Source organism: Kwoniella europaea, chromosome 1 (genome assembly GCF_036810445.1).
Source record: "Kwoniella europaea PYCC6329 chromosome 1, complete sequence".
Lineage (NCBI taxonomy): Eukaryota > Fungi > Basidiomycota > Tremellomycetes > Tremellales > Cryptococcaceae > Kwoniella > Kwoniella europaea.
In genome coordinates this window covers 953,230-967,162 of record NC_089487.1, presented here as the reverse complement: position 1 = coordinate 967,162, position 13,933 = coordinate 953,230, and the positions used below count along the sequence as shown (strand labels likewise).

Here is a 13,933-nt window from a genome sequence, read left to right as displayed (position 1 = left end):
TGACTTTATGACTGAGCATGCCACATTCGTCATAATCAGATATCCACGTTGTACAGCTGTACCTTGTTTATCGCGTACCCGCACCAGTTCATCCTCACAACTTCAACAGACAACCTTTGTTCATTCCTTCATTATCAACAATCATTTTATCATCCCGTCGCTCACTCTCAGATCCCATTCTATTCGCAATGTCCGCAGCAGAAACCAGTCAGCCAGAATCGTCAAACGATGCCGGTCCATCAACCCCTGCGCCTCCAGCAGTGATCGTTGACGAGGCAGCCGATACTTCTTTGCTGGATCTACCAATCTCGGACCAAGCTCAAGCAGGATATCATGCACCTCCTGCCCAACCTTCCGAGCCAATCACTACTCCTGCTCCACCACGCACAGAACCGATCGTACCAGACGCACCCTCTCATCAACCTCCGGCAAAAGGGTTACCCCTCTCCACACCTTCCTCATCACTCACACCTACCGCTGCTCGACCTGCTCAAGCAGACCTAGCCGAGTTCGACCCTTATGCTACTCCAGCTCCGACCGTCTCTTCAGCGTCGGCCGATCCAGTCACACCGGCGAGGAACAATGCTCGACTTGATCCATCTTCTTCAATACCACAGGAAACACCTAGACAGGTCGGTTTGACCGAAGCTGAAAGTAGTGGATCTATCAACTCTAACACAGAGCCTACATTTAACTTCTCTGGATTCTTAAAGGATCTAAGGACAAAGTCTGCTGAACCTATAGCTCGTTATTTGAAAAGGTGAGTCAAGTCAAGTCCTATGATAAAGATGCATTTACTGATATTATGTTTGACGCAGCTTCTTATCGAATTTTGCCAAGAAACCTTTTACTGTCAACGAGCAGATCAAATTGATACATGACTTCCTTGCTGTGAGTCTCGACATCCATGTCTACTTCAGGATCAACCTTTACTCATATTGTTACAGTTTATATCTGAAAAAATGGCTCAAGTCGAACCATGGAAATCACAAACACCGGCAGAGTTTGACAATGCCTTGGAAGCGATGGAGAAGTTGGTCATGAATAGGTTATACAACTAGTATGTATCTTCAGACCCTTCGCCTCATGCTTCTCGTGGCTAAACTGTATCTCGCTTTGTAGCACGTTCACGCCCCAGTTGGTACCTTCTCAGCCTATCACTACTGACGATCTAGAACGAGATGCGGTGTTCGCACAGAGGGTGAGGTTGTTCGGATGGGTTAGGGAGAAACATCTGGATGTACCTGAAGGAGAAGCTACCCAGGGGTTTTTGGGATTTGCTGAGCAAGGTGTGTCGAGACTCCCAACGCTATCAAACTTACAGCTAACGGCCAGATATTTATCAGAACTGCTCAAGATAAATCACTATAAAGCGCCTAGAGATAAAATGATCTGTATCCTCAACTGCTGTAAAGTGATATTCGGTGAGCTACTCTAAGTGGTTTGGTTAACTTACGAAGCTAACGATTCATCATAGGTTTGATACGGAATGTCTATGGTGCTGAAGCGACTGGGGCCGATGCATTCGTGCCTATATTAATCTTCGTTGTGCTCCAAGCCAATCCTGATAATATGCTGTCGAACATCGAGTGAGTCCAAGATATGCTATCAATGATTTGAATAAGATCTGTCATCTGACTGCAAGTTTAGGTATATCAGCCGTTTCCGAAGTGCTTCCAAGTTGCAAGGAGAAGCTGGCTACTATCTTTCCAGTCTGGTAGGTCAACCCACTATGCTTCGATACGATACTCTCCGCTGATATGATCCTCTCAGAGCGGAGCTATCGCATTCATCGAGACAATGGATGCTTCAAGTCTGAGTAACATTACCCAAGCAGAATTCGAGAAAAACGTCGAAGATGCTATCCAAGAATTACCACCTTCACCATCAGCTTCGACTGCTCGAGCATTACCTCCCGCAGATATGTCGCCTTTCTCTGCCGTCACCTCGGGAGAGGAGGCTGCTCGACCGCTGTCCCTTACCACCACTGTTCAAGCGTTGGACGGTACCAAACGGTTCTTCCAACGTACCGGTAACTTGGCTCAGGAGGCAGTCAGTAAACCTCTCAGCGCCATCGGTAAGATCCTAGAAACCATGCAGAGTCCGTCCGACGATAGGTCAGAAGATGGAAGTACGAGTGGTGAAGAACGATCACCTGAGAGACGATCTAGGTCAGAGCAGCAGACTCCAGCTTCGAGGGATGTATTCAGAACTAGAAGATCTCAATTCAATAGAGCTGCTACGCCCGAGAGTCCGTCGAGGACTTTGCAAGGTTTCGGCTTGGATGTACCTGGAGATGGGTCAGCTCCAGCCTCAAGAGCGTAAGTATTTTCGCTCGTTACACTTGATTTGACAAGATGCTGATCTTGTTTCTTAGTGGAACACCATCCCCTGGTGATAATCCCATACCTGATTTCTCTTCATTACAACTTCAATCGACCATCGACATGTCCCAGGAAGCTTACGCACAAACACGGCGAGCCAACGTACAGACTCTGCACCAAATGTTCCCTGCACTGGATGAGGATGTGGTTGAAGCGGTCTTGGAAGGAAGTGGAGATGATTTGGGTTTAGCTATTGATCGATTATTGGAGATGTGATTTGAAACCCAGGCTACTTGTATATATATAGACGACTTATGATGACATCATGAATCATGTACAGTACATTCTTTATGTGATATATCTATGTCCTATGCATGGATCCACATTCCCGCATAATCAAGTGATAAGTAATAAATCTAAAGTGGTATATATGTTTTCGGTTCCAAGCTCCTTTAAATGTATATATATATATATATGGATATCTGTAGTGGGTAATCCATACTATTCGGCAGCGAGATTCCCTGAGTTGTAGAGCACTGCTTGCTTAAAGCAAGACTTCGTTGGCTGAGTTTCGGTTCAGAGATTTCTAATAAATCCAGAGTCAGCTAACATCTTTACCCGCAGTCCTGGACAGCTTACGTTAGGAAGCACAATACAGCTTCTGACGAGAGTTTCTGGGGCGAGAGATACCTCGGTAGCTACATGCCACACATCGTATTAGCCTTCTATCTCTTATACATGGAAAATAGATGACTCACCTAAGATGGTCACACTGATTTGACCTTTGACATCTTGTTCAGGTTCAGGTTTACCATCCACTCTAGCCCAAGCACCGACATTACAGTTGGCTCCCACGATCGAATTTAATACGCAAGAATGTTGTTCCAAATTTGTACCTTCCAACACTATCGCATCTTTGACTCTGACACCTGCTCCTACAGTCACACCTGGACCGATAGCTACGTTGGGACCGATCTTGGCCGTTGGGTCGATCGTAGCTGTCGAATCGATGTAGACGGGTGAGATGACATTGGGGGATGATTGGGCGAGGAAGTCGGGGTAGGTCTTTTGGATACGAGCGAGGTAGAGGGAGTTGGCAGTAACAGCGGAGCTATGGAAGGGCGCTTGAGTGCATGATTTTAGTGGCCAGGTGAAGCTTACTCACGCAGCGGTTTTGATCTGCCTCCAGAAATCCTTGCACTGATACACGTACATCTTCTTAGCTGCGGCCAAAGGGACGATGACATCTTGTTCTAATCGAAGGATCTCGTCTGGCTTGACCAAAGGATCCTCCCTGTGCAGAAATTGTAAACTTTCCAATCACAATTGCGATAAATCTAACTTACGCAGCACGAGCAGTCTTCTCATCCATGGCAATCTTGATCTCGTCGAATAATGATTTGTCGAATACTGTTTCATTGGATTAGCTGTTTTCCCTAATTGAAGTATACAATCAGGGAGAGCTCACAGTAGACACCTCCGTTGACAGTGTTTGAGATCCAGCTATCAGGCTTCTCAACATAATGTACCATCAATTGACTCTCAGGTTCAGTAACGATGCAACCGTATTTCTGAGCAGACTCCTTTCGGACGTTGACACCCATTATCGTACCCACACCTCGGTGTTTGGAGTGCAGTTCGAGGATTTCGGTGAAAGGGAATGCGGAGCAGATATCGATGTTGCAGATGAAGATGTTTTGTGGTACAGGTGGACGAAGAATTGAATCTCGGACTGTCAGAACAGTGTTGTCAGCTCCTGATGAATCTCGAACTAAGTGTGAGTGCATGTATACTGAAAGTGACCTACAGTGATAAAGACCACCAGCAGTACCAAGTGCCTTGTATTCTCTCAGGTAACTTATAGCGATGTTGGGGAATTCCCTCTTGGCTTCCTTGATGAATCCACTCATCACTGAATCTTCGTAGAAACCAATCATGATAACCTCGGTAAGACCTGGAACTTTGGCGAAAGCGGAGAGAGGGTGCCATATCATGGGCTATAGGATATTATCAGCATAATGAACTATCCATGTGTAAGCTTGAATATACTTACCTTCCCAGCTATGGGGAGAAGGGGTTTGGGACCTATCCAGTACGAAATCAGCCAAAACCATTCCTCTCAACATGAACATTGATCTAAAACTCACAATCAAGCGTCAATGGACGCATTCTGGTTCCCTTGGAGGGACCACCGATGAGCAACACTCCTTTTGAGACTGACATGGTGAATCTGGCTGTTCTGAGGTGTAGGGATGGGCAGGTGGAGAAGAGGTTTTTTTGATGAGCTTGATGGGTTAATACTGACACGCGAATATGAACGTGTAGCGGTAAGTTGGAAGGTACTCCGTAGGATGAAGTCGGTGGTGGCATTGGCATTTAGCTTCAATGTTACCCTGAGTACTAATCATGTTATGACTAGGATCCAAACCCTGAGACAACAAAACGGATTAGGTAAAAAATGCTAATGGTGCGATCAGATTTGTAATGAGTGATCGTCATCCGTTTGTAATGGGCAGTTGATTCCGGAAACAGACGACGTCCACCACTCATTCAGTACTAAGATCAGTACCCTGCATGTTGACCTCGATAAACCCTACTGATAATCTCACACTCACACCCACTTCCGTGGTAAACATCCTCCTCCATCTCATTGCTATTCGACTCGTATACATCTCACTAACGCTCAAGAAAGGAGAGCAACTTGGTCTTGGTGTCAAGCCGTGAGTGTCAGCATCCTTTCTACCAAAACGACCGCTTTGGACAATGACGCTTATGCCCGTTCCTCATTTTTCCCCATGACCAATTCAACATTTTCATCTTGGTACGATCCCGTCTCCTCCATTTCCATAGAGATAATCTCACACCAGTCCAGTCAAGTCCTCTATACTGAAGATCTTCTTGAACCAGTATCGACAGTGAAGATTGTACAAGATGGTGCTCACGGTACGAGCTGTGCACACGTTCATGGCCGAACACGGCGATGAATTAGAGTTTCAAGCGGGTGAAGAGATTGAGGTACTGGAGAAAGACGAAGCTTTCGGAGACGGATGGTGGAGAGTAAGTCTAACAGCTCGTCTTCCGTGCTGACTGGTTGTAGGGACGAAATACCAAAGGTGAAGAAGGTCTATTCCCAGCAACATACATCTCTGAAACCCCGATAACACCTCAAGATCAGCCCCTCGGTCTTCCTGAGACAACAGCTGCTCCTCAAACATCCACCGTCAATGGATCTGCACCCACAAACGATTCTTACCTTTCCGCTCCCACCATCCCAATACCAGATGAGTCACCTAGAGGGACTCACGATTCGTCAGGTGGTCTATTAGATAATGCTGTAGCTGCTGTGGAGAGCACGACTGCAGCTGTGGGAAATGTCATGGGCAGGACTATAGGTGATATACAGGATGCTATAGAATCCATCACTACTGCCAAGCCTGAGAGTGATGATGAAGAGGAACTTGGGATTGGTCAAAATGCCAGAGCGAAATTAGCAGAACAAGCTCGTTTAGCCAATGAACAGAGGGAGAAGAATCAACATTCGTCGAACGGTGGTGTAGCTGGATTGGTATATTCCGATGAGAGCGAAGAGGAAGAGGAAGAGATGAGACGAAGTCCAAGAGGTGCAGCTGTTAGCCGATTCGATTCCCCATTGGCCAACGGATTCCACTCTAGCCCCGTCACGATGGAACAGGCTTCCTTCCCAAAAGCCACGACACCCCCTGTGGCTCCACCTCTCTCTGCACAGCCATCTGCTCATTCATCCACCCGTCTGGAGACGTCAACCGGATCACTCGAACCAGCCGCCCATATCCCTTCCACTCCTCCTTTCGAAAAACCTGCTTTCACAACTCGTTCATCCAGCTCTGCTATACCCAGCAAGCCTGCTCACACATGGACCGTAGATGATGTTGTCGCTTGGGCCCAAGCCAAAGGATTTGATGAAGGTATTCCGGAGAAATTCAGAGGTAAGTCGGAAGCTGTCATCATATCACACATGTGCTGAACATTTCCGCTAGAACACGAAATCACTGGTGATCTCCTCCTCGAACTTGATGCCAACCTCCTAAAAGAGCTTGATATCCCTCAATTCGGCAAACGCATGCGAATAGCCGCTGCAATCTCCGAACTACGACGACCTTCTTCGATGGTGTCATCTAACTCTCAGCAACTCTCTCCTTCCGGTCTTCCTCTGAACGTACCAGGAAGTGCTTCTTTGCGTGGCATGAGCGCGCCACCTTCATCCTTAGGACAGCCTTTCCCATCAACGACACCCCCTCTCACCACTCCACCCACTTCCGCTTCCACCACCGATGATATCCCTCACGGAGCTTGGTCTCATGGCCGAAAGACGAGCAATGTTGGCTTAGGAATGCCTGCTCCTATGGAAGCTATCAACGAGAACCTCGCACAAACACCCTCTACCAACCAAGCTAGTTCGACAGCTGCGAGCTTACCCGCCAGCCCTGTCACTCCAAGCTCTATTGTCACCAAGCGTGAATCCACCGGGTCAATGGGTCACAAGCGTGGTAAACCAAGTACCGACAATAAAGAGCGGTTAAGCTTCTTTGGTCGATCACGTAAACCTGCTCCTCCCAGCTCTGTCTCGCCAAGCTCCGAACAACACCGAACTTCCTCTCGTCTTGGGTTCTCTGGCTCAAACCGAGTTCACCAGATGCAACCTGCTACACCTGAAACGAACAGACGAACTTCTGGAACCGGTGGAGGGAACGCCGCGGCTCTCAAACAGATTGGTACACCTGATTATTCAGGTTATCTGAAGAAGAAGGGAGATAGGTACGGTAGCTGGAAGCAAAGGTTCTTCGTATTGAAAGGTTCTCACCTCTACTATTTGAAGAGTGAGACGGAAGATCGAGTGAAGGGTCATATCGAGTTGCAAGGTCATCGTGTAATCGTCGACGAAAACACCAATCCTGGTTCATATGGTTTCAGACTTACTGGTGGGCCCAATGACAAGGTTCACTACTTCTCGTCCACCGAGCAAATCTCCATTCGAGAGTGGATGAAGGCCTTGATGAAGGCAACTATTGCCAGAGACTACTCTGTTCCAGTCACTTCATCCTGCAATATCCCTACTATCCCTCTGGCCGAAGCTCAAGCTATGGCACCCCGTCCCCCCAGTCCAGCGACTCGAGAAGCCACCCAGAAAGCTACGAGAAGAGAAAACCCTAATCAGCTTACAGCGCATGATGCTAGTGTATTGGTGAGTTTAGCTGAAAGACGAATGGCGCTGATATTGTAGATGAGTCTTGATACTAGTTCTGGTGAACGACGACGAGCGAGTCAACAGCTTGGTGCTCCCTCACCTGGAAGACCCAGCCGAGATACCAGAAGACCCTCTAGTAATTACAATGGTGCTGCTCGACCAGCGGTGAGTTGCCGTTTCCCAAGGAAGTCAACAGAATGCTGATTCAATGTTTCCTCCCTCAGGTAAATTCAGTCTATCAATCCGATGAAGGTAAAAACAACCCGGAACTAGTCAGATGGGTAAACTCGTTATTACCTCAAGCTTACCCTAGAGCATCGGCCATACCGAAATCCTTCGTCTCTGGAGAAGTCATCTTCCTACTTGTCAAACACTTATCACACATCGAGCCTTCCCCTCCCGTCCCTCCTCAAGCTTTCGCCCCCGACGCTTCGGGTCAACCGGGCTTAGAAGGCTTGTTCTCCATGATGGATATACTGATAGATGCTGGGATTGATACCGCTGGAGTCAGTATCAACGATGTTAGGAATGGAGATTCGGGACAGATCGTCAAACTGTTGAGTAGTATTAGAGGGTGGCACGAGGAAAAAGCTGGTGTAGCTCAGTAAATACGGTCCTTTTGACACAATTGGTTGGTTCTGTTTCGATCATTGATGCTTGAGTGATTGATTTGATTATTTTTTCTCGTGAATATAAGTAATATAATAATTAATCCCTTACCCCGTATATATATATAAACATAAGATATGCTATGCTATGCAGATTTCCAGATACGCTATACTTTGCAATGCGACTACGTTTCATGTTATTGAGATCCAGGTTGAAGACCAGCCTGAACAAAAATGCATTGTCCAATATATATATTTTGCATATGATCTTGATGATGACCTACGCACTCCTCACTCCCGATTGATCCCTCCATTCTTCAAAGAAAGATATCATATCTGGCGTTATTCTCCTTCTCACTGTTCGAGCCGAATGGAGAAGATGCGATTTCTTGACCTAACACAGGTGCTTATGATCAGTCTCTTTCTACCGATATATAGCATTGAAGCAGGAAAAGAAACTCACATAAGGCGCATCGAGATCTTCATTCATAGCTGCCAATGCAGCATCTTGACATATGGAAGCTACTTCGGCACCCGAACAGCCTTCCGCCTGTGGACGCGCTTGTCAGTATTTGCGAGACTCAGATAAGATGGTTGCTACATACTATACGAGCTAGATCTTCGACATCAACTCCAGGTTCGACAGCCATAGTAGCCAATCGGATCCTGAAAATATCTTTCCTAGTGGCAAGATCGGGCGCACCGACATAAAGGATTCGATCCAGTCTGCCTGGTCTCATCAATGCGGAGTCCTATGAGGAATGCCATCAGTCAATCATTTGATCATCCTCCTCCTAAGCCTGTCAACTTACAAGAACATCTGGTCGATTGGTAGCTGCTACTACGGTCACACCGGAGAGCTCTTCAATACCATCCATCTCGTTTAGCAGAGAAGTAAGAACTCCAGAATGCGTATGGTCATCCGATCTAGCTGATCCAAGTGCGTCGATCTCGTCCTGGAATTGGATTTTCTTAGCGCTGGATATAAAGTTGCACGAGCGTATAATTACTCACAAAGAAGACGATCGATGGCGACGCAGCTCTGGCCTTTCTGAAAATCTCTCGAACTGCTCTTTCAGATTCACCAACATATTTGTTGAGTAGCTAAAACGGCTCGGTCAGCTGGGATTACGGGTTCAAACATGACTCGCCAGCTCACCTCTGGACCCTTAACGGCAATAAAGTTTATACCGCTCTCCGTGGCTAAAGCTTTCGCCGTCATAGTCTTACTACAACCTGGTGGACCATACAGCAGTACACCTCGTGGGGCCTCTACACCCAATCGAGTAAACGTATCTCGATGGGTCAGTGGCCATTCGACACATTCTCGTAATTTCTGCTTGACATCGTCTTGTCCACCTATATCTGACCATCGCACAGCAGGAGTCTCCAAGAACACTTCTCTCATCGCTGATGGTCGTACCGTAGGAAGGATAGTCAAAACATCCGCATTTGTGAGAACTGGTCTGCTCCCTTCTGGTGGATTTGATGAGTGCCATCGCTGAATAGCTGCTGAAGCTGATTCTCTGATAAGTGACGATAAGTCCGCACCGACATAACCATGAGTTCTAGATGCGATTGCTGATACCTCCTGTTCGCTGAGAGAATGGGGCATTCTTGAAAGCATGATATCAATTATTTGTCGTCTTCCATTGACATCGGGTATTCCGATTTCAATTTCTCGATCGAATCGACCTGGTCTTCTAAGAGCTGGATCGATACTATTCGGTCTGTTCGTAGCAGCTACCACAAATATCCTTTCTTCCCCTACATCTTCTTGGCTCATCCCATCCATCAGAGTAAGGAGAGTGGCCACCACCCTTCTTTCCACTTCGCCGCCTTCTCCGCCATCCCTCCTTGGACATAACGCATCAACTTCATCCAAGACAATAATGCACGGACTCCGTTTCTTCGCTTCGTTGAATACCCCTCTTAGACGCTCTTCCGTCTCTCCATGATACGCTGAAGATAGCTCAGGTCCATTGACGACGATGCAAGAACATTGAGCGGAAGAGGCGACTGCTCTGGCCAAGGCAGTTTTACCTGTTCCGGGTGGACCGTGGAGTAATATACCTCGAGGAGGGGTGAGACCGAACATTGAGAACAGGGAAGGATGTAGCATTGGCAAATCCAGGAGAGATTTTATTTGGGCTATCTGGGGCTGAAGTCCCCCTAGTAATCCATACGCTGCTGTCGGAGGTTGCGAGGGCGTGAAGAGGTTGATATAGGATGGGATAGGACCGTCGGTGGTGTTAGAATGAGATTTCGCTGTACCGCTTGTACTGATTTTTCCGTCTTTTTCCGTGGAGTTTACCGATTTAACCTTCTGTTCTTCACCTCCTAGTATCACCTCAGTCTTCCAGCTCACTTCGTACATCACTTTTGCACTTTCGTCTCCGCTAATCTTGAGTCTCTCTAATCCATCTTCCAACGGAGATCCACTCTTCTTAGCTGATTCTTTGGTCGATAGATCGATGGAGGTGGTCTCAAAGACTCGAGCTGACTTATCCGAGTCTCCTATTGTTATCTTGTAGCCGTTGCTTATGTAGTTTGTGGAGGCTATGGTGAGGTCAGCGACTCATCCTCTATGGATATAGCGAGAATCTCGACTCACAAAGAACTTCCTTGATTGACGCTCGAAGCCATTCCTTTTCCCTTGATGTTTCCTCGGCTACGGTTCCTTTGCTTTTGGGCTTGGTTGAAGTTTCGGGTACTTCTTTCACCCTAATTCGAGATGCTTTACCATGCGAGTGGACTTCAGGGGTGAAACGACAAAGATCGATTGAAGAACTGGACAGGTTGGAAAGATGAGTTGTGGAGAGTACGATTGCTGAGGTTCCTGTTAGCTGAATGCAAGCCGAAGTACACAGAAGCAGCTCACCGTCATCATCAAGTCCTACTCTTGGCCATATCTGTACCACACAGATACCCTTCTCCGATTTAAGCAAGACCCAATCTCCTGCTACCAGTTTATAAGTCCGAAGTACATCTGGCGAAAGATAGGCTCTCCGTATTTCCCTTGTACCTCTCGAAGCGCTGGGACCTGCTTCATCGGGTATGGCTTTCAGCCTGGCTATCGAGCTGGGCATGCTTCCGGTCGATGTGTATTTTGTGATACGTGGTTTGGTGTCATGGATATACTCGTACATATACTAACTGTCGTCTTTGAAAAATCATCAACAAGAAAGACTGAGGAGGGTCACCTCCACTTGAATTATCAGGCACACTTTTTGCTTTTACTCCATGTGTGGTTTCGGGATATCAGGCTCAATGGACCGCTCTTCAAGGATCACTTTACTTTCACCTGGGCCTGCTTGATCTCAGAACACAACTCTTTGTTTTTTACAATCATTCACCTGTCGCATTATCTTTTCAATCGCCTCGAAAGATGTCCACCCTGCTCGCCGGCTACGAATCTTCAGACGACGAAAGGGACGGCATCACTGCAGGTCCTTCTTCGCTTCCCGTCGCCGGAGGAAACCTTGCTCAACCCGATGTAGAAGATGATGAGGACGAGGAGAAGCTTGAGGAAGAGGCCAGGAAAGATGCGTTCGGTCTCTCAACGAGTAATGGACAGCAAAAGGGATCATCCAGCACCAACAAAGCTACGAAGGCTGCTGTGGAATCAGCACCGGATGTGCTAAAAGAGGTTAGTTTGCGACGGTGTCTACCAAGGATGGAAAAGAGCTAACTAATGTTGATTTTATGTACAGGATCCGAACGGCGCCAGTCTTGCTATAATCACTCGACCGACGGACAAAGTAGTGAACGTGAACCTGAGTTATGAAGATATGATGAGGCCTGTAGCTGGACCGGTGGATCCCTTCAATCAACGGAAAAACAAGGGTATGAACACCTTATCTGGTCATGTGGAAGAACAGTCGATGGACAATTATTCTTTTGCGATGGCTCAACGTACATTTGATGTTCACGGATATGCTCTCAACCCTTCGACACAATCAGGAGCAGCTCAGCCAATAGTAGGATCATTAAATAACGCTCATCAGAATGGGTATCAGTCAATCGAAACTATACGTCCATCTAGATCAGAAAGGAAAGAAACGAAGAGGAAGAGAGGTGGGAAAGGAGATTTGGGAGTAGTCGATGGTGAAGGAGCATATATGGGTCCATGGGCAGAATGGCAAGGAGATAAAGATGTTGATCCTGTGGTAGAAGAAGAGGCTGAGGAATGGAGAGAGGAGAAGCGAAGACGTGAAGAAGCTCAACAGGTGGCAAAGGAGAAGATGAAGGTCGCAAGAGACGAGAAGAGTATATTTCATGGTGAGTCCACTGAATTCTCATCCCTACCCTTTGTGAAGCGGGCTGACTCCTCGATAGGCAAAGAGCTTCACGATTACGCTGGAAGGACGTATATGCACATTCCTACCGACACCGATGTCAAGCTCAATCCTTCAGAAGGTTCTGCACCTCCCAATGCTTATTTGCCAGAAAGATGTATTCATACTTGGGTAAGTGGTATTTTAATCGTGATTCATATCTGCATATGCTGATCGAGCCCTTGTAGACTGGCCACAACAAAGGTGTATCCGCTATACGGTTGTTCCCCAAAAGTGGTCATTTATTGCTCAGTGCCAGTATGGACACGAAAGTTAAATTATGGGATGTGTATCACGAAGGAAACTGTCTGAGGACGTTCCTTGGTCACTCTCAAGCTGTCAAGGACGTCGCTTTCAACAACAGCGGTAGTCAATTCCTATCAGCATCGTATGATAGGCATATCAAATTATGGGATACGGAAACCGGTAAATGTATTCAAGCGTTCACGAATGGTAAAGTACCGAATGTAGTCAAGTTCAACCCCGATTACGACAAACAACATGTATTCTTGGCTGGTATGCAGGATAAGAAGATCATCCAAGTGAGTCACCTCTTGTCACCCACCACCTTGGGATTGTTGTACTGACCCTTTGGTAATAGTACGATTTACGTCAAAGGGAAATCGTACAGACATACGATCAGCATCTGGGTCCTGTCAACACAATCACTTTCGTCGATGAGAATCGTCGATTCGTTACTACCTCCGATGATAAGACGATCCGAGGATGGGACTACGATATTCCCGTGGTGATCAAGTACATCGCCGAACCATATATGCACTCCATGCCAGCAGTCACCTTACATCCAAGCAGTAAGTTTCCCGTTTCGTGACTCTTCTCTTTTTGAACGCGAAGAAAGAGCTTACATTGACCTGTCTTAGATAAATACTTTGCATGTCAATCGATGGATAATCAGATCTTAGTGTACTCAGCCGATGGTTCATTCAGACAAAACAAGAAGAAACGATTTGCTGGGCATACTGTCGCTGGATACGCCTGTGCTATTGGTTTCTCGCCCGATGGGAAATATATCTCATCTGGTACTGGAAATGGTGATGTCGTATTCTGGGATTGGAAGAATGGTAAAATCCAGAAGAGGTTGAAGGCTCATAAGGAAGTAGTCATTGATCATTGTTGGTTACCTAATGAACATGTGAGTCTACTTGAACATCAAAGCGGCGTGATATTTTACATGCTGACTTGTTGTTCGTAGTCTAAATTGGTTACTGCTTCTTGGGATGGTTTGATTAAGTTGTGGACTTAGATGGGGGAGTTCAAGAGAATGGAAGATAAGGGAAAGACTGGTGTATCATATATCGTAGATCTTACAACAAATGTCGGCTAGCATGCAATGATAGAGATCACAAATTCAAAATACATGATATATACATAAGTCCAGCTTGCATATATACAGTCGACGCCCCGACATTTATTCGATTT

General features: G+C 46.6%; 5 protein-coding genes across 5 annotated transcripts; 3 read left to right on the top strand and 2 right to left on the bottom strand.

The window, feature by feature from the left end:
- Positions 1-188: 188 nt before the first annotated feature.
- V865_000354 (uncharacterized protein) lies at positions 189-2,600 on the top strand (the record flags this gene model as incomplete). Its single annotated transcript, XM_066224185.1, has 9 exons — positions 189-760; positions 819-891; positions 948-1,060; positions 1,123-1,289; positions 1,347-1,424; positions 1,478-1,589; positions 1,651-1,717; positions 1,774-2,321; positions 2,378-2,600. The coding sequence occupies 9 exons, from the start codon at positions 189-191 to the stop codon at positions 2,598-2,600; spliced, it is 1,953 nt and encodes a 650-aa protein (XP_066080282.1).
- A 268-nt stretch (positions 2,601-2,868) lies between these two features.
- On the bottom strand, positions 2,869-4,547 carry V865_000353 (uncharacterized protein; the record flags this gene model as incomplete). Its single annotated transcript, XM_066224184.1, has 9 exons — positions 2,869-2,910; positions 2,964-3,022; positions 3,083-3,435; positions 3,490-3,618; positions 3,671-3,734; positions 3,793-4,056; positions 4,132-4,321; positions 4,378-4,409; positions 4,472-4,547. 9 exons carry the CDS (start codon positions 4,545-4,547, stop codon positions 2,869-2,871), a joined length of 1,209 nt encoding a protein of 402 aa, XP_066080281.1.
- A 708-nt stretch (positions 4,548-5,255) lies between these two features.
- V865_000352 (uncharacterized protein) lies at positions 5,256-8,156 on the top strand (the record flags this gene model as incomplete). Its single annotated transcript, XM_066224183.1, has 5 exons — positions 5,256-5,381; positions 5,500-6,289; positions 6,341-7,539; positions 7,585-7,713; positions 7,773-8,156. The coding sequence occupies 5 exons, from the start codon at positions 5,256-5,258 to the stop codon at positions 8,154-8,156; spliced, it is 2,628 nt and encodes an 875-aa protein (XP_066080280.1).
- Positions 8,157-8,436: 280 nt separating this feature from the next.
- On the bottom strand, positions 8,437-11,245 carry V865_000351 (uncharacterized protein; the record flags this gene model as incomplete). Its single annotated transcript, XM_066224182.1, has 8 exons — positions 8,437-8,550; positions 8,620-8,706; positions 8,762-8,908; positions 8,969-9,112; positions 9,171-9,260; positions 9,316-10,715; positions 10,771-10,986; positions 11,038-11,245. The coding sequence occupies 8 exons, from the start codon at positions 11,243-11,245 to the stop codon at positions 8,437-8,439; spliced, it is 2,406 nt and encodes an 801-aa protein (XP_066080279.1).
- Positions 11,246-11,544: 299 nt separating this feature from the next.
- V865_000350 (uncharacterized protein) lies at positions 11,545-13,757 on the top strand (the record flags this gene model as incomplete). The annotated part of the gene is made up of 7 exons (XM_066224181.1): positions 11,545-11,805; positions 11,870-12,437; positions 12,495-12,625; positions 12,682-13,035; positions 13,095-13,305; positions 13,375-13,646; positions 13,707-13,757. The coding sequence occupies 7 exons, from the start codon at positions 11,545-11,547 to the stop codon at positions 13,755-13,757; spliced, it is 1,848 nt and encodes a 615-aa protein (XP_066080278.1).
- Positions 13,758-13,933: the final 176 nt, after the last annotated feature.